At 44.4% G+C, this 27,801-nt stretch overlaps 1 protein-coding gene across 3 annotated transcripts in view; it reads left to right on the top strand.

Annotated features, from left to right (window-relative positions):
• LOC136844941 (repetitive organellar protein-like) overlaps positions 1 to 27,801 on the top strand; it is an 88,838-nt gene that overhangs the window by 23,068 nt on the left and 37,969 nt on the right. For all 3 annotated transcript variants that reach the window (XM_067114343.1, XM_067114344.1, XM_067114342.1), the window contains 3 exons: positions 3,875 to 3,968; positions 4,203 to 5,733; positions 26,312 to 27,712. In XM_067114343.1, the coding sequence (XP_066970444.1) occupies positions 3,875 to 3,968; positions 4,203 to 5,733; positions 26,312 to 27,712 (3,026 nt within the window). The remainder of the gene's footprint in view (positions 1 to 3,874; positions 3,969 to 4,202; positions 5,734 to 26,311; positions 27,713 to 27,801) is intronic.

Here is a 27,801-nt window from a genome sequence, read left to right as displayed (position 1 = left end):
AGCAAAACAACAGTTTCTCGGTCGGTTGTTTAAGGCTTTATGCATTTACGCAAGAGTATAACGTTACAGGCAGTCCCTGGTCAATGGCGATCCAGTTTTATTGCGCTTGTGTAGTGACGAAAATCGGCAATTTTCAGCACCAAAAATCACCAATTTCCGCTTATTGGGGCTGATACATACCTAACAGCAGCGCCGATATCGGCGATTTTCGGTTATCATCACACCTTCAGAAACGGAACCCCGCCGATAACCGGGGACTGCCTGTACTAACAATACTTTTATCATTCTGTTGTACTTTTTTAACTAGAAGATGGGATAAAGACATGGAGGAAAAAAAGTTGGTCTGTTGTAATTTGGTCTCTCTCGCTGCCTGATTGTACGCTGCTGCATGCACCCACGCGAAATTTAAAAATATTTTATAAATATTGTCATGTCGGTATTAATGCTAACCCTATTGCAAAATCAAATTATCGAGTATTTTAATAGTTTTATCACAAAAAGTGCATTTAGTCATGAAAATGAGATGAAAATGCAATAGTTAGTTAATATTTCTCTGTGAAAAATACCAAACTAGGCAGACTGCATATGAGAGTCCTTCAGTTCTTCCTGAAAGCAAGTTGCAACAGGAAAACGCAATCAGGCTCATTTGTGTTCCCATAACGACGGAAACCAAGTCGGACCTTTCAGGAAGAACTGAAGGATTCTCATATGCAGTCTGCCTAGTTTGGTATTTTTCACAGAGAAATATTAACTAACTATTGCATTTTCCGGAGGGAAAGTCGCTGCTCCCTGTGAGCCCAGACCTAGACATCTTCTCGGATGCTTCAGATCTAGTTTGGGGATCCCTTCTGGGGAACATCGAAGCTTCCAGGACTTGGTCTCCGGAACAGCGGAACCTGCACATCAATGTCGAGTTCACAGCTGTCCATTTAGGTCTCGTAGCCTTTTCGGACACAGTCGCCAAGTCAGTAGTGGTGTACTCAGACAGCCCCACTGTTCTTTCCTACATCAGGAAACAAGGCAGGACTCACTCCTCCCTCTGTGAAGTGACGAAAGAACTTCTCATTTGGATAGACCAGAAACAAGTGAAACTGGTCCACATTTCATTCAAGGGAAGATGAATGTGCTGGTGGACTAACTGAGCCATCGCCAACAGGTCCTCTCCACAGTTGTGGACCCTGGACCCCATGGTCTGCAACGACCTTTGTAAACTGTGGGACTGACTTAACTTTGGACCTATTCATCATATCAAGGAATAATCGCCTTGCTCTCTTTTGTTCTCCAGTCCCGAACCCTCAGGCATGGGTGACAGACACCATGCTTCTGAATTGGTCAGATCTAGACCTATACGCATTCCTGCCATTCAGCATGGTAAGGGAAGGGAAGAGTCTCAGGAGGTCCGGGAACCACTCTATGAGAGGCCAAAACAGAGCTACCAGGGTCATTGTCACAATCAGACAGGAGGTCCGGGAACCACTCTATGAGAGGCCAAAACGGAGCTACCTGGGTCATTGCCACAATCTGATTGTGACAGCGACCCAGGTAGCTCTGTTTTGGCCTCTCATAGAGTGGTTCCCGGACCTCCTGAGACTCTTGGTGGACTTCCCGAGACTGCCTCCACAAAATCCACATCTACTCAAACAGCCCCATTTCTTGAGGTTACACCAAGGACTATCCACTCTAGCTCTGACAGTACGGGCTTCAGACTGTCCGGAAACTCGTTAGAGCGAAGGGATTTTCAAGATCAGCTATGGAGGCTATTGCAAGATGTAGACATCAGTCTTCTTGCTAAGTCTACCAATCTAAATGGGCAGTCTTCCAAAGATGGTGTAGCAGACATAAAATCTCATCTTCTAAAACCTCTGTAACTCAGTTAGCGGACTTCCTCCTTTACCTGAGGACCGCCAAGGGGTTATCTTCTTCCACTATTAAAGGGTATAGATCAATGCTGAGTTCAGTTTTTAAACAGAGACCTAGATCTTTCTTCCAACCGAGATCTAAGTGATCTGATTAAATCCTTCGAGACATCCAAGCAAACGAAAGTTGACTTCATATCTTGGAACCTTGATGTGGAACTCAAGTGGTCAACGGGCCCCTCTTTCGAGCCTCTCCATTCCATGTCTTTCAAGAACCTAACTTGAAAGACTGTTTCTTGTGGCTTTGGTGACTGCCAGGCGAGTTAGTGAACTTCAGGCCATAGACAAGCAGATAGGATTCGTTCAGGGAGACGTAGTCTGCACTTTCACTCTAGGTTTCATGGCCAAGAACGAGACACCATCCAACCCTTGGCAATGCTCTTTCACTATTAAGAACTTTATGGATATCCTTGGGCCAAGAGAGGAGGAAAGGCTCCTTTGCCCTTTTAGGGCCCCACAGTATTACCTAGACAGAACCGAGAAAATCAGAGGCCCTTCCAGCAATGTCTGGTGCTCTGTCAAGAATCCCACTTGACCCCTATCTAAGAGCTCATTGCTGTTCATCCTTAGGGATCTGATTACCGAGGCTCATTCACAGATCCAGGAGGACGTTCTGCCTAACTTTAAGGTGAAAGCACGACATTAGAGTAGTCGCCACCTCGTTTGCTTTCAGACAAAATATGTCACTCTCTGCAATTCTTCAGTCTGCTTATTGGAAGTGTAAGCCCATATTTGCAACACACTGTTTAAAGGAGATAGAAACAGTGTTTGAAAACTGCAGTACCCTAGGTCCTTTTCAGTGGCTGGCATGGTATTGGGGGAAGAAGCATAGGAAGTATGCCTCTTATGCTTGATCTCTTCTTCATGAAGTAGGGTGTTGAGTCAATGGGGAGCCCGGGGGTTACTTTGTACCTGGAGTGCCCACCAGTTTTTTAGTGGGTGGGTGGTGGTTTTTAATTTTCAGTGTAGGTGACAGCATTGTCTGGTTATTGTTTTCTTTTGGTACTATGCCTAGAGCAAGGGCATCTGTTTTTTATACTTTGCGAGCATTCGGAATTGTCCTTCACTCCAAAGCTCCCACTTAAAAGTAGAGGCGCCTTGCGGCTACTCCACCACGTCACTACAGGTCAAAATGAGCACCAGCCAGAGGCGGTAATTACCTGCAGTAGCTCTCTTACCAATTAAGGAAACAGTAAGTATTTGTCAATGCTAGCAAATTGTCTATTTCAAATTCACTTTCATGACTGAATGTCCATGGATCCCACCTCCCGTCAATGTGGGATTCAGCTGTGTAATTACTTGGTAAGTTACTTACATGAAATTAAGTTTCATATATACTCACCAAGTAATTACAGATCAGAACCCTCCCTTCTCCCCTCTCATGGACATGAAGGCACAAAAAAAGTGAGTTTTTCTGCTATGTTGTTCCTATTGTTCCCCAATAGTGGACAGGGTAGTCACCTACACAAAAACAATAGAAGTGCTACTGCAATTTTTAAAATTTAAGCTCCCACGCGAGTGGAAAAATATAGGTGTATAATTACTTGGTAAGTATATATGAAACTTAATTGTATCATAAACATATGTTCTTGATGTAAATGGCACACCTCAGCCACCCCCTGTGGAGTGCAGACCAACGAGTAGGCAGAGCTTTTCCCTACCTGTCAGTAGTTAAATACTTTGTTAGTAATGTTTAAATGGCTGAACTAGCTCATGTTTGCATGCTAAATCCTATATAAAGAACTTCAGGTTTGTATGTTAGAAAAAATGCAAATTACTTTTAAAATTTGTGATATTTAGAAAATATTCAAGTGCAGGCTATATCAAAAGTCTGTTGAGTTGAGGTGCTACTGTATTGACTTTCATAGTGAAAGAGACAGTAATATAATGGTGTAACAATGTGAGTAATATAATGGTGTAACAATGTGAAAACTGTAGTTTGTATTCTTCACTTTCAGGAGTGATGTCAAGAAAAGCAACACTTTCCGTCAGGTGGTATTTTTGGTGAACTCTGTCTATAAGATTCAGTTGAAAGGCATGGAAAGCTTAAATGTAAGTACATTTCTCATAATTTCTATAAACTATTTTTGTTTCTGACTGATTATTGTGTTAATGGGTGATATCAATCTAAATGGACAGGGGTTGTAGACATTTGTGTTGAATGAAGGACCGGGACTTCAGACATGAAATCCATCATATTAGATGCTGTAGTTATGACTTGTTGTTACTTTATTGTTGCTTTGAAGTTTTAACTTGCTTGTAGTTATTGATCCTCTCTTTTACTAGGTTAAAGTGGTATATGAAGATAACCTGAGCTCTGAAACAGTGATCTGCAACGTTATACAGAAGCACAGAAAAGAATTTGGAAGGAATACTTTGTGGATACTCCTAGCAGGTGTTTATACCTTTGTTAATGATGAGAAAGTAGAAAGTTGCGGGAATTGCAAAGAAACCTTAAGGATTATCCCCAAGCCCAGTCAACTCAATGACAAAAAACTGTTAGATTACAAAATTCTGCAATTGTCCCACGAAACTTGTGACACTGTTCAACATCGTTTAGGTTCTGATGGGTTGATCACTATTGTTCCCCCTTTACCAGCCCTTTTGGCACTTACAGACAATTATGATACCCATCAAAAGTTGCATGATGCTGCAGATGGTTATAACCTTGTCGTAGCCAAGACCACTTATGAGAAGATGCGGAAGAAGTACAATGCAATTTGCAGGGCATGGACAGAAAACGCTTGTGAGAGAAACAAATCATGGATAAGTGTTGAAGCCTTTAAGGAGTATACAGACAGAGGAGAGGCAAACTTGTTTCCTATGTTTTCTAAATTTAGATATGAGATTAGATTGAAGAACTGGTTTGAGGCGATGGAGAAGTTCATTAATTTGGTTTTGGAAACCACACTCCCAGATATGAGGGTAATTGAAAGTCTTTCCGTGTCTCATAAATCAGACTCCATAGAAGTAGTAGCTCCTTCTCCGAGTGATAAGGTCAACAAAGTTGTTGTTGTAGGAAGTACATCATTTACAAAGGATCTGCAAGAGTTAACAAAAGATATGAATGTTGAGCATTTGAATGAAAACATAGATTTTGATGAAGATGGTTTGGAATTCCTAAATGAACTACAGAACAAACATCCAGATGAAACGCTATGGGTTGTTCTATCTGGAGTGTCAGAAGTTGCAGCACCTGTTGAGTCAGGACCACCGAAATGTAAAATATTGAATTGTAATGAACCTATTCCAGTGTTTGTCACAAAGAATGATGAATTAGGTGACCCAGATTTTAAGGATATGGAAATTAATCGAATGGTTAACATCATAGTGAAGGAAGCCTTTGATTTTGCTACACTTGCCATAAAGAAATTAAAGGAAGGGTCAGCTTTATTCTTAACTCCTATCATGCCTATGTGTGCAATCTGGTCTGGCCATGCCACTTCCCATAGTCATGAAGCTCTTCATAGGATGTACAAACGAAACCCTAATGTCCCCCATTTCACTGGGAGTTCCAGTGTTTGGATTAGGAGTGCCAAAGCCTTAGAGATGAAATGGTTAAACAAGATTATTAATAGCTTGAAGAGAGACTCATATCCCTGTGAACTTATGAAGCAGTACAAACAAGAAAAACCTCCAGTTTTAGAGTATGTGGAAGATGTTACTGTCCCTCAAGTGGAAGACATGCGAAAAGCTTGGTCTAAAATGATGGCAAAAGTGCTTCAATATTATTTGTCGGGCAATGAAACAAAAGCTGTGTTGGAACCAGCTGTGAATTCAGTTCCTGTTGAAGCCCCTGTTACTCTTCATAGCCAGGGTGAGCATTGTAATTTTTATTTTTTATGTGATGTGTCTGTAAATGAGGTAGTATATAATATACAATATATATATATATATATGTGTGTGTGTGTGTGTGTGTGTGTGTGTGTGTGTGTGTGTGTGTGTGTGTGTGTGTGTGTGTGTGTGTGTGTACTTCGTTGGGTGAGCAGGTTCCGTTCTCAGCTACCACTCAGTTGGTCAAAGTTCGAATCTCTGACCGGCCAGTGAAGAACAAGAGAAATTTGTTTCTGGTGATAGAAATTCATTTCTTGCTATAATGTGGTTCGACTCCACACAATGGCTGTAGGTCCCGTTGCTAGGTAACCAATTGGTTTCTTAGCCAGTAAAAATAAATCTAATCCTTCGGGCCAGCCCTAGGAGAGCTGTTAATCAGCTCAGTGGTCTGGTTAAACTAAGATTTTAAACATCTAACTTACCTGGTAGTTATATATAAGTCCCTGACGTCACGGCAGAATTTCAAAAAACTTCATGGCAATCGCCCGATCGGTAGTCAGGTGAACCACCTGTCGCCCTCTACCCAGGTACCTGGAACCATTCCAACTATTCCTCAGATCTTCCTGCCGCTGTGTCGGTAACATCGATGGAATTTCGCTCGTAGCCTGTGTTTTTTTCAACTTATTTTGGTGAAGTACACTTTGGCTTGGCTTTAAACTTGTTCGCTTTTGGATTTTCTTATAACATATCTGACTTCATCGAGTGAAAATGTGTGTGTGGGGATGCAAGCGGCTTGCTAAAATCTCCTTGGATCCCCACTTAGTATGTCTGAAGAATGGGAATGAAAGACCGGCTCAGAAGAGCCAAGAGTACTGTTTCTCACTCTTCTTGATATAACCAGGAATAGTTAATTCTTTTCCCTTGATAACTATCCTATTGATCCTTCTCCGTAGTGGTAGTCTCTGAACCCCTACTGAAACAGGTAAGGACCCAATACTTAATGATTTGTTGGCTGCCATTCAGCCCTGGCCCAACAGGTAAAATCCCTCTCAGAAGACAGGGATAATATGTGATCGATAATAAGAGATCTAAAAAAAAAATACAAGTGTTAATATGTTGTTAGTGCAAGTGCAGTGGAGGGTGCGACCGCTCGGTCCTGTTGTGCTCCTAGTCCTAGACCTCTTCCAAGCTCACCAACCCCTGTGAGAAGGAAAGTCGACAGACGAAGGGAGGCAAGAGGCTTTAGCTACCGAGCAGTCGTCCCCTCGAGCGTACCTGTTGACGTTTCCCAGGACGCTCACCCTCGCCATAGGAAAGGCAAGGTTAAAGTGTTTTTTCGTCCATTGGTTGCTGTACGTCAACCGGAGGAAGCTTTTGACCGATGTCGCACAGGCGGCCAGTTCTCAAGTAACCTCTAGGTTTGACAGGACAGCGAAAGTTAGAAGTATGGACGCCAGGACGTCGAGTGTCGAGAAGCTGGACGCCAGGACGTCGAGCGTCGAGAAGCTGGACGCCAGGACGTCGAGCGTCGAGAAGCTGGACGCCAGGACGTCAGACGTAGAGAAGCTGGACGCCAGGACGTCAAGTGTCGAGAAGTTAGACGCCAGGACGTCAGGGAAGCTGGATGCCAAGACATTAAGCTTCAAGAAAATGGACGCCAACATGCCAGGCGTCAAGAGACTGGGCGCCAGATGATGATATTTTTGAAAGACGTCGCTACTTCCGTCTTCGGAAAATCGGAAGAAGAGAATGATAATATCTCGCATTCTCCTGTGAATCCTATTGTAGAGATTTCTGACGAAGACAATATAAAAGGCCATCAGCTTTTATCAGACTTGAAAAGGCTTATGAAGCTATTTTCGGAAATTTTTCCAGAGAAATGTATCCTGACTGCTTCTCAGAATTTACTCTGGTGAAGGCGTCTAAGAGGCAACATTTACTGAAGAATGAATACTTTCGAAGGAGAAACAATGAAAGACAGCCTTTGTTTTTCCTCCAACCAAACTAGCTCAAGGTCTAGTGTTTAGTATCAAACTGGAGGATCGTTCGGCCTCGAAATACCTGCCCCTTCCCAGGAACCTTCTCGAATCTTGCACTCTTCTCGTCGAGTGGCCATGGGGAAAAACGGTTGTTGGTCGATATCAGAATTGAACCACCCTCAAAAGAATTTGGAGATTTAGGAAGGAAGATGGAATTATTCAACACGACTGACACCAAGAACTCATATATATCTGATGTCGTATGGATAAAGGACTCGGAGATAGTTCCAGTGAATCAACTCCACCTTTCTCAGCAGGAATTGAAGAAAAGGGCCCTTTTCATCTTTGGCCCAGAAAACCACGTAAGATTTAATATCTAAAACAGCAAGAAAAGTCCTACCTACGACTTTCATCGCTAAAAGAGTAAGGCTGAGGTTCCTGTGTTTCAGGTATCTCAGCTCTTTAAATGGTCGGCCCTCCGATAGAGGTTCCTCTAGGGCGGGTAGATGAATGGCAAAGAGAAGAGGCTCTACACAGGGAAGAAGGAGGACCTGCCTTTCTTCTCCTGCAGACTGCGGTAGGAGCCAGACTGTCCAGCCTGAGTAGGCCCCCTCTGGTAACCAGACACCGACCTTTCTGCCAAATGCAACGACAGAACCAAGGCAAAGGTTTTACAGCAACAAGTGTCTATGATGTTGCAAAGGAGACCAGACAGAGAGTTCAGGATCCGAATTCCCAGGAGTTCTACATTCGGTTATTCCTGATCCCCAAATGCTTGGGGTTAGAGACCGGTGCTGACGGGATTGCACTCAAATTTTTTTGCAATAAACAAAGGTCGCTATGGAAACGACAAAATTGGTTCTAGCAGCGTTCAGACAGCATGACTGGATGGCCTCATTGGACCTCAGAATGCGTATTTTCACATCCCCATGCACCTGAACTCCAAGAATTTTCTGAAGTTCGGCCACGGGAAAGTTTTTCTAGTTTCGGTCTCTCTGTTTTCGGCCTAAACAGACAGGGCTGACGTCTGGCTCTGGAGCCGAGACCTCTCAAGAAGTTACTCAATATTGAGGGACGTCATGATAAGACTTCATAGACTACAGATTGTAGCCACTGGAGCAGCCGGAGCTCTTCCTTCCAGCCCCAAGGGTAGCTCTCCTACTAAGAACAAACGTAGACAGTTCTGTTCAGTTAGGATACCAGGCTGCAAGAGCGTGGCAGACACTGTGCTGCCTTCCGTACATCCTCCTCTTCCTCCGATTGGTACTTTTTCCTGCTGAACCCCTCCACGGTCCATTATTGACGATGAGAAGGAAATAATTGCCGTAGTTGAGGCTTCCCAGCCTGTCCCCAACAGCAGGAAGCCCCATATAACTTACTACAAAATATGTAGCAGACTTTGTCTTCCTGGTGCAAGAGTAACAACCAGGCAAAGAGAAGAAGGATATTAGACGTCCAACTAAAGCTTCTAGACGTCCAGAAGTTTAAAACGCTGAACGTAGTGAATGAAACTCTAGACGCTGGATGCAGTGGCGTCAAGCATCTAGGAGTGAAACACCATGATGACAAGCGTCAATGAACCCAAGACGTCAAGCGTCAAGGCATTGAATGTCAGGGCGCCAGGCTTCAAGATATTGGAAGCCAAGACGTGAGTTAGCTCAGGGCGCAAGATGCACTGGCATCAGCGTCTAACAAAAGAATTAGGTCTACTGATAAACAGATAGAAATCTCAGCTGATCCCATCCCAAGAGGTTCTATACCTTAGGATGAAGATTCAGAGTCAGGATTTTCGGGCTTTTCCGTTTATTGCAAAGACAGGACAAGCTTTAAGAAAATTTCAGAACTTTATAAAGAGATAGTCATGCTTGGCAAAAAGGAATAGATGAGTCTGCTGGGAACCCTTTCCTCGCTGGAACGGTTTGTCTCATTTGAGAGGTTAATTCTATGCCCGTTACAGTTTCATCTAAATCGAACTGGGACAAGGAAATAGAACTGGAGACCAAGTGCATCCCCATTTGGAACCAATAAGACCGTATTTATAGTGGTGGAACGTCCCCATCAAGCTCCAGGAGGTCCCTTCTCTATATTAGAGGAACCCAGACCTAGTGTTGTTATCCGACGCGTCGGACTCAGTATGGGGAGCAACACGAGGCAAATAAAAAGTCTCGGGCTCCTGGACCAGAGAGCAGGAGAAGTTAAACATCAATTAGAAGGAACTAACTGCAATCCTTCTAGCTCTCAGGAGTTCGAACACAGTGGGGAACAAAGAGGTGCAGGTCAACACCGACAACACGGCAGCGTTGGCCTACATCAGCAAACAAGGGCACTCACTCCAGGTCTCTATATGAGACAACAAGAGAACCTCTTCTTTGGGCAAAGGAGGAGAATGTAAAACTAGTAACCCACTTTATCCAAGGGGAGAAAAAATGTGAGGGCGGACATTCTGAGCAGGAAATAAAGTCCTCTCAACAGAAAGAATGATGCTGCTTCAGGACTTTGGGGACGCCCTTGCATAGATCTTTTAGCCACAGCGCAAACGAAGAGGTGGAAACTTACTGTTCTCCAGTACCAGATCCCGGGCTATATACATAGACACGCTCCTGGTGGACTGGTCCAACGTGGACGTGTATGCATTTCCCTCTTTCAAGATAATACACAGGGTACTGAAAAAATTTGTGTCACATGAGAGGACCGGAATGACCCTTGTGGCCCCTTACTGAACGACAAGAGATTGGTTCACAGAGGTACTAGAATGGATGGTGGACATCCTGAGTAGCCTACCTCAGAGAGTAGATCTACTCAAACAACCCCACTTGGAAAAATATTACCAAAACCTACAAGCGCTACTAGTAACTGCCTTCGGACTATCGGAAAACTCACAAGAGCCAGAAGTTTTTCGAAGGAGACAGCTGGCACTATCGCAAATCAAGGAGGTTATCCACCATTAAGGTATACCAATCCAAGTGGGAGGTATTTAGAGGATGGTGCAAGGACAACCATGTGTCCTCTTCCAATATTTCTGTAACCCAAATTTGTATATAAAGAACTCACCAGCATGGAACCTAGACGTGGTCCTGAGGTTCCTCATGGGGAATAGGTCGATCCCTTGCAGAGGACATCTTTAAAGGACCTCACCATAAAAACTCTTTTTCTTGGTCAGTTTGGCCACAGCTAAAAAGAGTTAGTGAGATACATGCTCTCAGCAAGAATATAGATTTTAGGCAAGGCAAGGCAATCTGCTCACTGCAACTAGGCTTCCTTGCAAAAAATGAATACTCATCACAACCCTGGCCCAGAACGTTCGAGATTCCGAACCTAACGGACATAACAGGGGAGAGAGAGAGAGTCCTATTCCTGTAAGGGCTCTAAGGCTCTACCTGGATAGGACAAAGGACTTAAGAAGGAATTCAGAAGGGCTTTGGTGCTCAGTCAAAAAGCTCTCTGTATAGATGTCGAAGAATGCTCTGTTTTATTTTATCAGACAGTTGATAAAAGAAGCACATATGGAATGTAGAGAGATAGACTACAAGATTCTGAAAGTAAAGACACGAGGTCAGGCATTAGCAACCTCTGTAGCTCTTAAACAGAACAGGTCCCTGCAGAGTATCTTGGACACGACCTTCTGGAGAAGCAAGTTAGTATTTGCCTCTCACTATCTAAAACAAGTCCAGACTTTATGCGAAGATTGCTATACGCTGTGCCCGTTTATAGCATCTAATTCAGTAATGGGAGAGGGGAATACCCCTACAATCCCATAAACCAATACCCTTTTTCTTACCTTGGAATTGAGAATTTTTATGGTTGTTTGTGAAGACTGGGCGCAGTCTTCCACAATCATTGGGATGAAAGTTCCTTGGTAGAGCCCGGAACAAGGGTATTGAGAGGAGGTCTAGTCACATAGAGGTTATACACCGGTTGACAGCTCCTAGAGATTTTCAGCCCCTGGGTGGATCGCTGGATCTCTTAAGGAATGCAGACATAATGAGAGGGAGTTCATTGAAGTCAGCTTCCTTAATCAATCCCATAAAACAATACCCTTTGTTCTTGCCTTGGAATGGTTGAAATTTGATGGTTGTTTGTGAAGATTGAACGCAGTCTTCCACAATCATTGATTTTAGTCAGATGATCATTTTGTTCCTTGGTGATGCCCGAACAAGGGTATTATAGGTTGTCTGTCACATAGAGGTTGGTACACCGGTTGGCAGCTCCTAGAGGTCTTCAGCCCCTGAGTGGATCGCTGGACCTCTTAAGGAATGCAGACATAATGAGGCGGAGTTCATTGAACTCAGCTTCCTTAATCCAATTCCATAAAACAATACCCTTTGTTCTTACCTTGGAATGGTTGAAATTTATGGTTGTTTGTGAAGATTGAATGCAGTCTTCCACAATCATCAATTTTAGTCAAATGATCATTTTTGTTCCTTGGTGGCCTCGGAACAAGGGTATTATAGGTTGTCTGTCACATAGAGGTTGGTACACCGGTTGGCAGCTCCTAGAGGTCTTCAGCCCCTGAGTGGATCGCTGGACCTCTTAAGGAAAGCAGACAAAATGAGGGAGTTCATTGAAGTCAGCTTCCTTAATCCAGGTAAGGACCTTAAGTTGGTTTATTAACCCTTAAGCAAATTCCAACGATGTTGGCTGTCTCTGACCCTCCACCAAAGGTGTCAATCAGCTATATATATAACTACCAGGTAAGTTAGATGTTTAAAAATGATATTTTCATAATAAAATAAATTTTTGAACATACTTACCTGGTAGTTATATAATTAAATTCCCACCCTCCTCTCCCCCTCTAGAGACTAGGGCATGGAAGATCTGAGGAATAGTTGGAATGGTTCCAGGTACCTGGGTAGAGGCGCACAGGTGGTTCACCTGACTACCGATCGGCGATTGCCGCGAGTTTTTGAAATTCTGCCGTGACGTCAGGGACTTAAGCTATATATATAACTACCAGGTAAGTATGTTCAAAAATTTATTTTATTATGAAAATATCATTTTACTTAACTTATATATATATATATATATATAAATGAATGTATGTATGTATGTGTGTGTTTCACATACACCGTGATATGCATTGAGCAATTTCAACCAAACTTGGTATACATATGACTTACTATCTCAAAAAGAACACTGTAGGGGTAAGACATCACAAGCACCAAAGGGGGTGGGGGCAGAAGGGCTTCCTTGAAACGGCTGGTTATTCCCGTAGACTTAGTAACTTCGAATTTATCATACTTAATTTCGGTATACTACATATGAATTACCATCTGGAAAAGAATACTGTAGGGGGTAAGACATCAAAGGCACCTGGGGGTGGGTGAGAGAGAGAGAGAGAGTAGGGGGTGTTAGGGAGAAGAAAGAAGGAAAGAGACAGGGAGGGTTAGAGAGAGAAGAGGGAAAGAGACAGTGAGGTTGAAGAGAGAAAGAGAGAGAGTGAGGGAAAGGAAGTGAGGAGAGAGAGAGAGAGTAGAAAGGCTGTTAGGGAGAAGAAAGAGGGAAAGAGACAGGGATGGTTGGAGAGGGAGAGAGAGTGAGAAAGAGAGAGACTAGAAGGGGTGTTATGGAGAAGGAGGGAAAGAGTCAGTAAGGATTGGAGAGAGAGAGAGAGTAGAGGGGGTGTTAGGGAGGAGAAAGAGGGAAAAAGTGAGAGAGAGAGTTTATTGGTTGTCATTCAGAGCTTTCCAGGGCAGCGCCGGGTTGTCAGCTAGTATTTAATTAAATTCAGTAGACCAAATTTAGAACATTGACACTAGATACAAAAATAACAAGCAACTGCAGTTGCACATAAAACAGGTAGCATTGGAAAATAAATTTTCATTTGTGGAAAACCTTTACTACTATATATTTTTATATAAGTAATAACTTACCAATTAACTACATAGCTATTAGTGTCACTTAACCACGGCAGTTCTGAATTTGAATTTCGCACTAATGCGCTAGTGTTTTAGTGCAGGTAATTAGACCCCGCCCACTACCGGGTAAGAATAGGTACAACAGTGCTGAAGAGCCCAATTCGTTTCTGCCAGTCAACAATTGTACACGGTTGGTTGAGCAGCTCTGATTTGAATTTCACCGGATGGTCGTATCTTTCGCCTTTGGTGAAGTATTCATTCTTGTTGGCAGCGTGTTATTTATTAGCTTAGCTAGTTTATTATTCAGACTTGTGACTTACTGTGTCAGATTGTAGCATGTCTAGTGTTAGGTATTGCAGCAAAGGCTGTAATACTAGGCTTACTTTTGCTAAGTATGACTCGCACACTTTGTGTTGCCATTGTAGAGGGCAAATTTGCTCAGTTGAACTCAAGTGTGACGAATGCAAAGACTGGAGTCAGGGTAAGTGGAAAGTTTTGGAAGCACATCTAGATAGGCTCCAAAGAGACGGACCGAGAAAGGCGGCTGCTAGAGCCGAGGCTAATGGTTTAGCTAGTCAGGTGTCTACTCTGAAATCGGATGTTGCTTCTAAGACCTGTGCCTTCTACACCTCTGCCTGTGTTCTCCCCGATCACCAGCCCTTTGACTTTTCCTCAGACTGCATTACCTGGCTGCCATTCTTCTGAACCCGATGCCATCACCAGCCTAAAAGCTAGAAGTGACCAAAAGTTTGGTCTGCTTGTTAATACCGTAGCCCAAATCGTGTCTTCGGTTTAGGCCCTAATGGATCAGGTAAGCATAACTGATGCTCCTAGACAAAGGTCAATGTTAGACTCGCCCAAACCTGGGAGGAAGCAAACCGAAAGTCCAAGGGAGTTTGGTGGGGTTTGCCCACGGTTAGTTGCCCCCTCAACCGAGCCTGTTGATCGAACTCAGGAATCAGCAGATCGCCATTGGAAAGGCATCCACATGGATGTACATGCTCAGTCGTCCAGTGATTCAGACACCAGTGCAGACGGGGGCTCCCACGTAAGATTCCCAGGGAACAAGAGCACAGTCATCTTTCCTCCTGCAGTTTTTGGGTTAGTCCCGAGCGGGTTTTGCATAACACTTTGGTGACAGAGAGCCAGTCTTTGATGAAGCATTCCTCATCCAAGTTGTCCGAGCACCCAGTGTCCGAATGTGCAGTTTCAAAGTGTTCTGTGTCCAAACGCCCAGTGTCTGAACGCCTAACTTCCAGTCCCAGTCGACTTGTGCATGACACTTCGATGACAGTGAGCCAGTCTTTGACGCACCATTCCTCATCCAAGTTGTCCGAGCATCCAGCAACTGAGCGCCCGCCTGGTTTCCAAACATGTAGTGCCCAACCATTCTGTATCAAAGCGCCCAGTGTCTGAGCAATCAGGTAATGAGCACTCAGAGTCCGAGCGCCCAACTGTCGAGCAGCACCCAGTGTTTGTACACCCAGTTTCCGAGTGCCATGTGTCAGAATTCTCGCCTTCAGTACACTTGGCACCAGAAGCCAAACTTGTGGCACCAGCACCTGCCATCACAGATCCTTCATTGGAACCAACAGCAGTAGGATAACATCATTGGACTTTTACAAAAGCAACCTGCTGCTACAGAAGATTAGGCAAAAGAACCAAATTTCAGCCCTGCCTGCTCTTGAGTCTGTGATCAGTCCAGCCAACCAAGAAGTCGTTCTCCAAACTGGCCTCTCACAAGTGAGGTTCCAGTCCTCCTTGTCCCCGTAGGAGCCAGGCTTCTCCAATTTTGGGACAAATGGGAAGCCAGGAACACAGAACCGTGGGTAGTAAAAGTTCTACAAGAGGGCTATGCCATCCCATTCAGGGAAAAACCACCTTTGACATCCTCGCCCATCAGCTTAACAACCTACTCGAAAGGCTCGGAGGGGTTTTTGGCCCTGACGGAAGAAGTATTGTCCCTACTCAGGAAAAGAGCTGTGGAGTTGGCCAAAGACGCAAGCACAGAAGGGTTTTACAACCGCCTGTTCTTCAGCCTCAAGGCGTCAGTAGGTTGGAGACCAGTTCAAAGCATCAGTGCATTGAACTTTTTTGTGCAGACCACCAAGTTCAAAATGGAAATGAACCGTTCAGTCCTGTCAGCTATTCATCAGGTAGACTGGATGGTAACTATTGACATGGAGGCTGTAAACTTCCATGTCCCAGTACATCCGGACTCAAGGAAGTATCTGTGGTTCGTATTCCAAGGCAGGGTCTTTCAGTTCAGGGCTCTCTGTTTCGGCCTCTGTACAGCTCCGCAAGTATTCACCCGTGTTCTCACCCCTGTAGCGAGATGGCTCCATCTCATGGGGATAACATCTGTTTATATCTGGGTGACTGGCTACTAATCTTCCCATCGAAGACAAAATGTATGGAGGACCTTCAAAAGACTACTGCTGGCCCAAGAGTTGTCTTTTAATCAGTGTTCAGGAATCCCAATTTACTCCAACACATTCGATTCTCTATTTGAGGATGAGGATCAATGCTCTGACTTTTCGGGCTTTTCCGTCCCACAAAAAGATTCAAGACTGCGTGAAGAAATTAAGAAACTTCATTTTTCACCCATCGTGCACTACCTACGAGTGGATGAATCTGCTAGGCACTCTCTCGTCCATTGAGAAGTTCATGCCTATAGGAAGGTTACACACAAGAGTCCTACAATTCTTCCTAAAGGCCAGTTGGCAGAGGAAAACTCTCCCAGTCTCCTTCATTTTCCACATCACTCCCAAGATCAGGGAGGATCTTCAGTGGTGGCTTCCAAAGGAAAGGCTCTTAGTAGGAAAGTCATTGCGCCTGCTGAGCCCCCACCTAACATTGTACCGAGATACGTCGGATCTGGGTTGGGGGTTGCTTTTGAATGACCTGGAAATATCCGGGAAGTGGTTGCCAGAAGAAAAGAAATTACATATAAATGTAAGGGAACTGAAGGCGATTCACTTGGCCCTTCAGCATTTTGCGACGGAGACTTGCTGCAAGACAATCACAGTCCACTCAGACAACACGACCGCATTGGCCTGCATCAAAAATCAGGGAGGGACTCATTCTTTCTCCCTTTACGAAGCAGCCAACGATCTTCTTCTCTGGGCAGAGATCAACTGTACCAGGATAACTTGCTTCATCCAGGTAAAGTTAAATGTTCTTGCAGATGAGTTAAGTCACTGCAAACAGGTCCTTCTTATGGAAAGGATGCCGAATCCACAGGTGTGCACCAACCTGTGGAAATGGTTGGGAAAACCATCGGTAGACCTGTTTGCGACTTCGAGGAACCATCGCCTTCCCGCTTACTGTTCTCCAGCCCCTGGACCCTTGGGCATGGGCGACGGATGCCATGCTCCAGAATTGGTTGGACTTGGATGTCTACACCTTCCCACTGTTCAGCATGGTGAGAGAAGTCCTAAACAAGTTCATGACCCACACCAACGTGTCCATGACGCTTGTAGCTCTGTTTTGGCCACAGAAGTCTTAATAGACTTCTCCCGCAGAAGAGAAGCCTTCTAAAGCAGCCTCACTTCCACCGCTTCCATCTAGACTTATCTGCTCTCGCTCTTGCAGGCTTCAGACTGTCAGGGAGCTTGTCAGAGCAAAGGGCTTTTCAAGAAAAGCTGCAGAAGCAATCGCCAAGTGCAGACGTCAGTCTTCCGCGAATGTCTACCAGCCGAAGTGGACAGTCTCTTGTGACTGGTGTTGAAGACACAGCTTATCATCTTCTAAAACTTCTGTAGCAAAGCTCGCTGATTTTTTAAGATTTCTGAGGTCCTCTCAAGGCTTGGCCACCTCAACAATCAGAGGTTATAGATTTATGTTAAACTTTGTTTTTAGATATAGAGGTCTCGATTTGTCTGATAATCAAGACATAAGCGATCCAATCAAGTCCCTAGACACATCCAAGCAAGAGAAGTCTACATCAGTTGTGTGGAATCTAGATGTTGTCCTCAAATGGCTCTCTGGCCCTACATTTGAGCCCCTTCATGTTTTAATGTTTTATCAGTGAGAAATTTAACCAGGAAGGCTCTTTTCTTGTTGCTTTAGCTATATGCAAAGAGGATCAGTTCAATTACATGCCTTCAGTAAAAGGTGGGTTTCTTGCAGCAGTCTGCTCATTCACACTTGGGGTTCCTGGCAAAGAACGAAACCCCATCCAACCCTTTGGCCTCGTTCGATTACGTCCAGGAGTTTTATTAGATTCTGGGCCAGCAGACCAAAAGGAGGAACTCTTTCCCCAGTTAGAGCTTTAATCATTGGTAGATAGGACCAAAGGTTAGAGGTCCCTTCAAATCTCGGTGTTGGTAAAACCCCTCACAACCAATTATCTAAGAACGCTTTCTGTTTTCTTTTTAAAGAGTGTTATTTCCGAGTCACACCCGAAGATTCAAGAAGAGGATCTCTTAGTTTTTAAAGTAAAAGCTCATGAGATCAGAGCAGTCACCACTTCATTGGCTTTTAAGAAGAACTTGTCACTCTCTGCAATTCTTCAATCAACATACTGGAAGTCAAAATCAGTGTTCGTCTCCCATTACTGTATTTGCACGATGTGGAGACAGTCTATACTGTAATAATTGCAGTATGTTAGGCCCATTAGCCATGGCTGGCATGGTCTTGGGCGAAGAAGGATAGGGGATATACCTTCCAATCCTCTATCTTCTGGCCTCGTTAAAGGATGCTGAGTTTTGAGATGCATGGTGGTGCCGTGTACCAGGAGTACCCACCAGTCGTTGGTTTTTTAATGTTGGGTGATGGTTTTAATATTGTGTGGTAATGAATTTTTGGTTGTATTCATTGTACTGTGCCCAGGGCAAGGGCATTTATATTGTGTGGCCTTGTCAGTCTTCGGAGTACTCCTCAACTGCAAGGTTCTCACACTGAAGTAGAGACAACCCTTGGCTTTACTGCCACATCACTACAGGTTGAGATGAGCACCAACCAGAGGCAGTATCTTCCTGCTGCAGCTCTTCTCACCAGGTAAGGCTACAACAAGCATTGCACCAATGGTAGCTACCTTTCTATTTCAAATTCATCTACTTTAATGAATGTTTTTGGATGGAAAATGTCTAAGCTTCCCACCTCCTGTTAATGTGGGATTCAGCTTTGTAGTTACTTGTTAAGTTACTTATATAAAAATGACATTTTTATGATAAAGTTTTATATATACTTACCAAGTAACTAAATGATCAAAGCCCTCCCACCTCCCCTCTCATGGACTTAGGGAACAAACGAATTGGGCTCTTCAGCACTGTTGTACCTATTCTTCCCCGGTAGTGGGTGGGGTCTAGTTACCTACACTAAAACAATAGCATGTTACTGTGAATTTCAAATTTAGAACTGCCGCAGTTAAGTGAAACTAAAAGCTATGTAGTTACTTGGTAAGTATATATAAAACTTTATTTTATCATAACAGTGTCATATTTCATGAAGCTTGTAAGTTTTTATTGTTTGTTCAGAATTTAATAGTAGGTATAACATAAAAAAGGTAGAAGCAAAATATGGACACCATAAACAAAAGAAGTGCATGTATATTTATACAAGTTGTCTACCTGTATCATTTATTTTACCCATGTTTCAATACTACAGTCGACCCCCGATTTTCAGGGGGCATGCATACCACAGCCCCCTCACGAATAGTTAAAAACTGTGAATACTTGACACCCCTCTAAAAATGCTTATAACTGCCTATTTTGATAGTTCAGACACAAAGAAAAACTCTAAAAATGCTTATACCTGAGTATTTTAACAGTTTTATCACAAAAAATTGCATTTAGTTACAAAAATTATATGAAAATACAGTAATTAGTGAATATTTCTCTGTGAAAGATACCGCAAATTGGCGAATTTTCTGCGAATAATGTGTGTAATGTACATTCCACAGAAAAATCCACAGACAGGTGAAGTTGCGAATCTGGAACCAGGAAAAGACGGGGGTCAACTGTATTTTTCACATTTAGTTTTTCTTTTTTTTTATTACTGACCAACTTGTATTAATGTACTACATTTAGTTTTTTTATTACTGACCAACTTGTATTAATGTACTACATTTAGTTTTTTTATTACTGACCAACTTGTATTAATGTACTACATTTAGTTTTTAAATATCTAACTTCCCTGGTAGTTACATATATATAGCTTTATCCCGCCGATTAAATGTCGCGCATGACGCAGAAATTCAAAATTAGCGGCAATCGCCGATAGATGGTCAGGTGGCCATACCTGGCGCCCTCTACCAGGTAATTAGAACCATTCCCAATTGTCCTCAGAAATTCCCTGTCGTCGTTCTATCAACACGTTGGAAATTCGCTCTACTTTGGTTTGCTTTACTACAGTTGGTGAAGTACCCATTACTTGTTTGGTTTTCGTTGATGGCTTTTCGCTGATTTTGGATCTTCCCTGGATTTTCGTTTCTCATTGTTAGCCTATCTGTTCGGTTTCTGACTGTTACAATTGTTCTTTGTACTTGCTTTTCAAGATGGCTGACCCTGTTGTTAGAATGTGTGTTAGGGGATGCAAGAACCGGCTTCCCAAGGCTGCTCTTGATCCCCACACAGTTTGTAAGAAATGCAGAGATCATGTGTGTGCACTTGATGATAGATGCAAGGGAGTGTGAAAGTTTGTCCGAGAAAGTGGAGAGAGTATGATCACTATGTGGCGATTGGAAAGGACAGAATTAGGAGAGCTAGATCTTCCAGTGTCCTTTCAGCTAGGTCTTCTGATAGTCAAGTCCTTTCTAACTTGTCTGATACTAATATTCCTGATCCTAACCCTAAGGCTATAGTACCCGATCCTCCTGCGGAGTCGGGAGTAAGTAATCCGTCTTTAAAGGATATAATGGCTGCTATTTCGGCCATAGGAGTTTCTGTACAATCCCTTTCTTCGGATAGGGAAGTGATGTGGGGGCAGTGCATAGTTTGCAACAAAAAGTTCGGTGACAGTGTTAGTGCAGTGGAGGGTGCGTCCGTTCGTGTCTGTCACGCTCCTAGCCCCTAGACCTCTTCCATGCTCCCCAACCCTGGGAGAAGGAACGTCGACAGGCTAAGGGGAGGTGAGAGCGTTGAACAACGGCGGGCGTCCTCGGCGATCCTGTTGACGCATCCCAGGACGCTCCCCTCGCTGCAGGAAAGGCGAGATGAGGGCGTGTTCGTCTTCCTCGGATGACACAGGACCCAGACGTGGTTGGCGTCAATCACAAGAGTCTAGACCTATCAAGAGACGCGCAGGTCCCCCTTCCCGCTCCAACAACCCTCTTGCAGCAAATGGAGCTCTCCAGAGAGATTCCTGTCGGAAGAAGACGGCGTTTCTGCGCCTAAACAGAGGCGTAAGACGCATAGCTCGTCGGAGGAAGAAGACGTATACATGACTTCAGTTCACGCTTCTCCCCCGCCCCCAGAATGGGACGTGTCCAAAGCTGCGTCACCACCTCTTCATCAAAAGATCCCAGCTAGAGTCTCCGAAGTTGTGGAAGCTCGTGCAGTGCCATCTCAGTTGTTTCCCAGCAGCAAGTGGCACCTCAAGTAAAGTTCTTGTCGGAAGTCCAGCAGTCCCGCGTCTCTTTTTGACTCTTACAAGTCGCAAGGACTAAGAGAAGAAACACACAAGAAGGAATCTAAGGACGTCAACAGACCCAAGAAGAGGGTAAGGCAAGAATCAGAACAACAAGGCGCCACAGCCAGCAAGATCGAAACTTCGCGGCAAGTTGCAGCGCTCATAGACGCTTCCCCGCAACAAGCCGCATACAGTGACGGGAGGGAACAAGGATCGCGAAGCTCCCTCGCAGCAAGTTGGACGCATGCGTGGCGCATACGCAAGCAGCACGATTCACACGTTTCCCCTCTCGTTCGACATCGGAAATAGCGGATCCTTTGGAAGAGATCTCGGAAGAGGAAACTCAAGAAACTCTTCATGCCGCTGATCTGAAAGACTTCTTACTCTTTTGGCGGACTTATTTCCTAACGATTTTCATCAGGCCGTACCTCGAGTCCTCCCTCGCAATATTTGATGGGTAGACCCCAGAAGTCTTCCTCATTCAAGAAGACAGTGTTGGCCAAATCAGTGAAGAGAGCCTTTTCGACACTGAATGATTGGATTTTGAAGAAGAAGGAACAAGGAAGGACAACTTTTCCTTTCCCCGACAAGATTGGCTTCTAGATCCAGCGTGTGGTACGAGACTGGGGAAGCTCTCGGTTTGGGAGTTCCTGCCTCCTCCCAAAGGGACTTCTCCAGACTCGTTGACTCTTCACGGAGAACAGCCATGACTAAAGCCAAGGTTCTGTGGTCCACCGGAGTTGGATCATTTGCTGAAAGGCGTCTTCAGAACTATTGAAGTCTTCAGCTTGATGGACTGGACTCTTGCAGCTCTTGCAGAGGTTTCAGATCAGAAGAATGACACGCAAATGCACCTTATTGCCTGTCTCGATAAAGCTGTGAGGGGACGGGTCGGTCGAACTTTCTGCCCTTTTCACAGCAGGTGTTATCAAGAAACGAGCTATGTTGTGTTGCGTTCGTGTCTTCTGGAGTGACTTTAGCTCAGAAATCTGAACTGTTGTATGCTCCTTATCTAAACAGTTCTTCCCTTCAGAGCTGGTTGGGACTTATCAGCAGCCCTTGCGCAACAATCAACGCAAGATCTGATCACAAGGACTGCTAGGAAAGTTCTTCCAGCAAACTTTTTAGCCAGGAAGGACAAGGAAGCTCCTCCTACGCGTCAGCCCTTTCGTGGGAGAGCCCTTTCGAGAGGAAGTCAGAGAATGGCTGCTGGAGGACAACCGTAGAACCCCAAGCAGCAACCCAAATCAAGAAATGATCACAACAACCTCCAGACACAAGTGGGAGCCAGGTTATCCCACTTTTGGCAAGAGTGGAGCCAAAGGGGAGCGGACGTATGGACAGTCGAAGTTTTGAAGGAAGGATACAAGATTCCCTTCCTATGGAAGCCCCCTCTTTCACAAGAACCGTTAGAGTTGACAGCTGCTTACTCGGGAGCAAAGCAGCAGCTCTTCAAGAACAGGTGACCCAGATGCTATCAAAAGCAGCAATAGAAGAGGTAAAGGACCTCTCGTCAGAGGTTTTACAACAGACTTTTTCTGGTACCCAAGAACTCGGGGGTTGGAGACCAGTTCTGGGCGTAAGTCCACTGAACAAAATGCGTAAGCAAAGTCAAGTTTGCCATGGAGACATCTGCTTCAGTCCTAGCAGGCACCAGACAGGAAGACTGGATGGTTTCAATAGACCTACAGGGCGCGTATTTTCACGTGCCAATTCACCGAACTACAGAAAATATCTGAGGTTTGTGCATCTCGGGACAACCTATCAGTTCAGAGCACTTTGTTTTGGACTAAGCACGGCTCTCTACGTTTTTCTCTCGAGTGGCATCGAACGTAGCTCACTGGTTACATCTAAAAGGGATACAGTTTGATGTACCTGGACGATTGGCTAATCAGAGCCAGATCGCAAGCAAAGTGTCTGGAGGATCTACAAGTTACAATGAATTTGATTTAACAATTAGGTCTGGTAGTAAATCTAGCTAAATCGCAGCTAACGCCTTCACAGGACATCATCTACCTGGGGATGAGGATTCAGTCAGTGGTTTTCAGGCTTTTCCAGCCCCAAACGCATTCTAGATTGCTTAGAAAGGTGAAGCTCTTTCTAGGAGATGGACCTGTTTGGCGAGGGAGTGGATGAGTCTGCTGGGGACCCTCTCCTCGATCGAACAATTCGTCTCCCTGGGAAGACTACATCTACGTCCACTTCAGTTCCATCTGTCAAGCTATTGGAAAAGAGGCCAAGATCTGGAGACGTGGATTCCGATCCTCTGGGAATCAAAAAACATTTGAGTTGGTGGAACGACCCCAAAAAAACTTCAATTAGGCCTCGAACTTCAACAAAGAACCCCCGACCTAGTGTTGTATTCAGACGCATCGGACATGGGATGGGGTGCAACGCTGAGGAAGGGGCGAGATCTCAGGTCTATGGGAAAACCATCAGAAGAAATGGCATATAAATGTCAAAGGAACTGGTGGCCATTCATCTTGCACTAGTCCACTTTCAGGAGAAGGTCCAGAACAAGATTGTACAGGTCAACGCAGACAACACCACAGCGTTGGCCTACATCAGGAAACAGGGTGGCACTCGTTCGTTTTCCCTTTACGAGGCAGCCAAAGATCTCCTGCTGTGGGCAGAAAACTTGAACAACTTAACTCTGATCACCCGCTTCATAGAGGAGAGAAGAACGTCAAGCGGATCTTCTCAGCAGAGAAGACAGGTTCTCACGACAGAATGGACCTTACATCACGATGTGTGTGCAACAGGCTTTGGAATCTGTGGGGAGAACCATCAATAGACCTCTTTGCGACACAGAGAACGAAGAGGTTACAGTCTACTGCTCTCCAGTCCCAGACCAGGAAGCAGTGGCGGTGGACGCCTTCCTCATGAATTGGGAGGGACTAGACATGTACGCTTTTCCTCCATTCAAGATCCTAGACAGAGTCATGAAGAAGTTCAGAGAGTGAACGACGCCCGCATGACCCTGATAGCTCCATTTTGGCCCATGAGACCATGGATCACGGAGGTGATGGAGTGGCTAGTAGACACCCCAGATCGTTACCTTGTCGGAACGATCTACTCAGACAGCCACATATAGAGAGATACCATCAAAATCTCCGCTCTCAACCTAACTGCCTTTCGACTATCGAAAAACTGGCAAGAGCGAAGGGCTTTTCAAGGGAAGCTGCAAGAGCCATCGCGAGAGCGAGGAGAACGCCCACACTCAAGGTGTACCAATCAAAGTGGGACGTTTTCAGGGAATGGTGCAGGAAAAACAACATTTCCTCTTCCAGTACCTCTCTAACTCAACTGGCAGATTTTCTTCTGCATTTGAAAACCCAAGGAAACCTAGCAGTATCTACCATCAAGGGATACCGCAGCATGCTTGCTTCTGTCTTCCGTCACAGAAATATTTATGTGTCGGAGACAAGGACCTCAATGGATCTCATAAGGTCCTTTGAGACAGTTAAGAGGAAGGACAACCCGACCCCTCTTGGAATTTGGATGTAGTCCTAAAATTTTTAACCTCGAATAGGTTTGAACCTCTCAACAAGGCTTCATGGAAGGATCTCACTAAGAAGACCCTTTTCCTGGTCGCTGGCTACAGCCAAGAGGGTAGGAGAACTACAAGCCTTTTAGCAAGAAAGTAGGCTTCAATGGGAAAATGCAGTCTGCTCACTTCAACTTGGTTTTCTCGCTAAAAACGAGAACCCTTCTCAACCATGGCCCAGATCTTTTCCATACCAGGGCTGTCTCATTTAGTAGGACAGGAAAAAGAGAGAGGCCTTTGTCCAGTTAGGGCCTAAAATTTTATCTACAAAGGACCAGAAACATGAGAGGTCAGACAGATCACCTCTGGTGCTCAGTGAAGAAACCTTCAATTACCTTATCAAAGAATGCACTGGCGTTCTTTATCAAGGACTTAATAAGGAAGCTCACCAAGAGTGTGACGAAAAAGCTTTCCAATCCTCAAAAGTCAAAGCGCACGAGGTAAGAGCTGTGGCAACTTTCATGGCTTATAGACACAACAGGTCTATGAAATCAATTTTGGAAGCGACTTTTGGCGAAGCAAATCTATCTTCGCAGATTGTTACCTGAAAGAAGTACAGACCCAATATGAGGATTGCTGTTCCCTGGGTCCGTACGTTGCCTCTGGCGCCGTAGTTGGAGAGGGTACTACTGCCTCTACCCTATAACCTTTTTTTTTTGTATTATACCCTTGCCTTTTTCTTGATTTGAACTCACAGGTTGTCTGTGAAGGTTGTTGCAACCTTCCACAGTCTGGGGTTGCAAGTCTAAGTTAGGTTTTATGGAGTGTGTTATTTAGTGATTTTAGTGGGTCAGGTGGTCAGCTCTTTGTCCATGGCTATGCCAGGATAGCAAGGGTGGTGGTCTAGTTATGTTAAGGTTGAGGACCGTGTGACAGCCCCATAGAGACTTTCTACAGCCCCTGGATGGGTCAGCTGGGTCTCTCAAGGAATGCAGGCAATGAGGCAGGATAATTATGAAGCCAGCTTCCTTATCAGGTAAGAACCAGAGTATGTTTACAGCTAATATTTAGTGTTTAGTAATTATACGAATTCCCCAACAGTGTTTTGGTTCTCTAACCCACCACCAATGGTGTCAATCAGCTATATATATGTAACTACCAGGGGAAGTTAGATATTTAAAAATGGTATTTTCATTATAAAATAAGTTTTTAAATATACTTACCTGGTAGTTACATATATAAAAGGTCCCTCCTCCCCCTCCCCTCTGAGAACAGGGGCATGGAATTTCTGAGGACAATTGGGAATGGTTCTAATTACCTGGTAGAGGGCGCTCAGGTATGGCCACCTGACCATCTATCGGCGATTGCTGAATTTGAATTTCTGCTGCATGACATTTAATCAAAGGGATAAAGCTATATATATGTAACTACCAGGTAAGTATATTTAAAAACTTATTTTATAATGAAAATACCATTTTTTATTACTGACAAACTTGTATTAATGTACTACATTTAGTTTTTTTATTACTGACCAACTTGTATCAGTGTACTACATTTAGTTTTTCTCTTTTCTTTAATGACTAACTTGTATTAATGTACAGGGTTAAGTCTCTCTCTCTCTCTCTCTCTCTCTCTTCTGTATTGACCAACTTGTATTAATATACAAGGTTAAGTCTATGTTTTTTTGTTATATTTTGTTTTTTATTCTATTGAATTGATTCCCTGCAGGAGCTGACTATGGACTCCCGGGTGTAGTTAGCACAGAGGCTGTTGTACATTTGGACCACCAAAATCAGGTGAATAGGGTACTGCCTGGTGTGAGGGTAGAAACAGTCCCTCATAGTGCTGCTCCAGTACTTTTGGATCACCAAACTCAGATGAATAGGATACCCCCTGGTGTGAGAGCAGAGACATTCCCTCATAATGCAGCTCCAGTACTTTTGGATCATCAAACGCCGGTGAATATGATACCCCCTGGTGTGAGAGCAGAAACATTCCCTCATGGTACTGCTCCAATACTTCTGGATCATCAAACTCCAGTGAATATGATACCCCCTGGTGTGAGAGCAGAAACATTCCCTCATAGTGCTGGTCCAGTACATTTGGATCACCAAACTCATGTGAATAGTATACCCCCTGGTGTGATGGCAGAAACATTCCCTCATAGTGCTGGTCCAGTACATTTGGATCACCAAACTCATGTGAATAGGCTACCCCCTGGTGTGATGGCAGAAACATTCCCTCATAGTGCTGGTCCAGTACTTTTGGATCACCAAACTCATGTGAATAGGATACCCCCTGGTGTGATGGCAGAAACATACCCTCATAGTGCTGGTCCAGTACTTTTAGATCACCAAACTCATGTGAATAGTATACCCCCTGGTGTGATGGCAGAAACATTCCCGCATAGTGCTGGTCCAATGCTTTTGGATCACCAAACTCATATGAATATGATACCCCCTGGTATGAGAGCAGAAGCATTCCCTCATAGTGCTGGTCCAGTACTTTTAGATCACCAAACTCATGTGAATAGTATACCCCCTGGTGTGATGGCAGAGACTTTCCCTCATAGTGCTGGTCCAGTACTTTTAGATCACCAAACTCAGGTGAATAGGGTACCCCCTGGTGTGATGGCAGAAACATTCCCTCATAGTACTGCTCCAGTTGGATATCAGGAAATGTTGACTAGTCCTCAGTTCCCAGCACTTCCAGCACAGCCTCTTCCAGGTGTTGTAACTGCTCCTCAACCAGTTACATCTTTTCAGGGCCCAGTTGCCTTTCAAGGACCTACTCAACAAGGCATTGCTTTTCAAGGGTTTGAAGGGGCCCAATCCCAGGATCCCTGCTTTGCTGGTTGGACAGCCCCAGTCAACCCAACCACAGCAGCAGTAGCATCAGTGCCTACCATTGTGCCTACAGTTTCAGCGGCACCAGTGTCTGAAGTATCAGCTGCTGTTGCAGAGACCTGCACCATCCAGGCACCACCAAAATTAAAAACAGCAATGCAAGGTCACCTTGTTGTTCAATATGTGGAGACTGATATGGATGAGAGTCAAGCTAGAACACTCTTGCAGGAATTTGGAGAGCTGGGAGAAATGAAATGGCCTCAAAACAAGGACAAGCCTGCAAGTAAGTAATTAAAAGTCAAATGGAAATATTTATTGTATTTTATATTGACACTGGTAAAATATTGAAATATTTCAAGGTTTTTAAATAAA

Source organism: Macrobrachium rosenbergii, chromosome 13, assembly GCF_040412425.1.
Source record: "Macrobrachium rosenbergii isolate ZJJX-2024 chromosome 13, ASM4041242v1, whole genome shotgun sequence".
Taxonomy (NCBI): domain Eukaryota; kingdom Metazoa; phylum Arthropoda; class Malacostraca; order Decapoda; family Palaemonidae; genus Macrobrachium; species Macrobrachium rosenbergii.
Note: the sequence above shows the minus strand (reverse complement) of the source record. Positions and strands in the feature narration are given on the sequence as shown.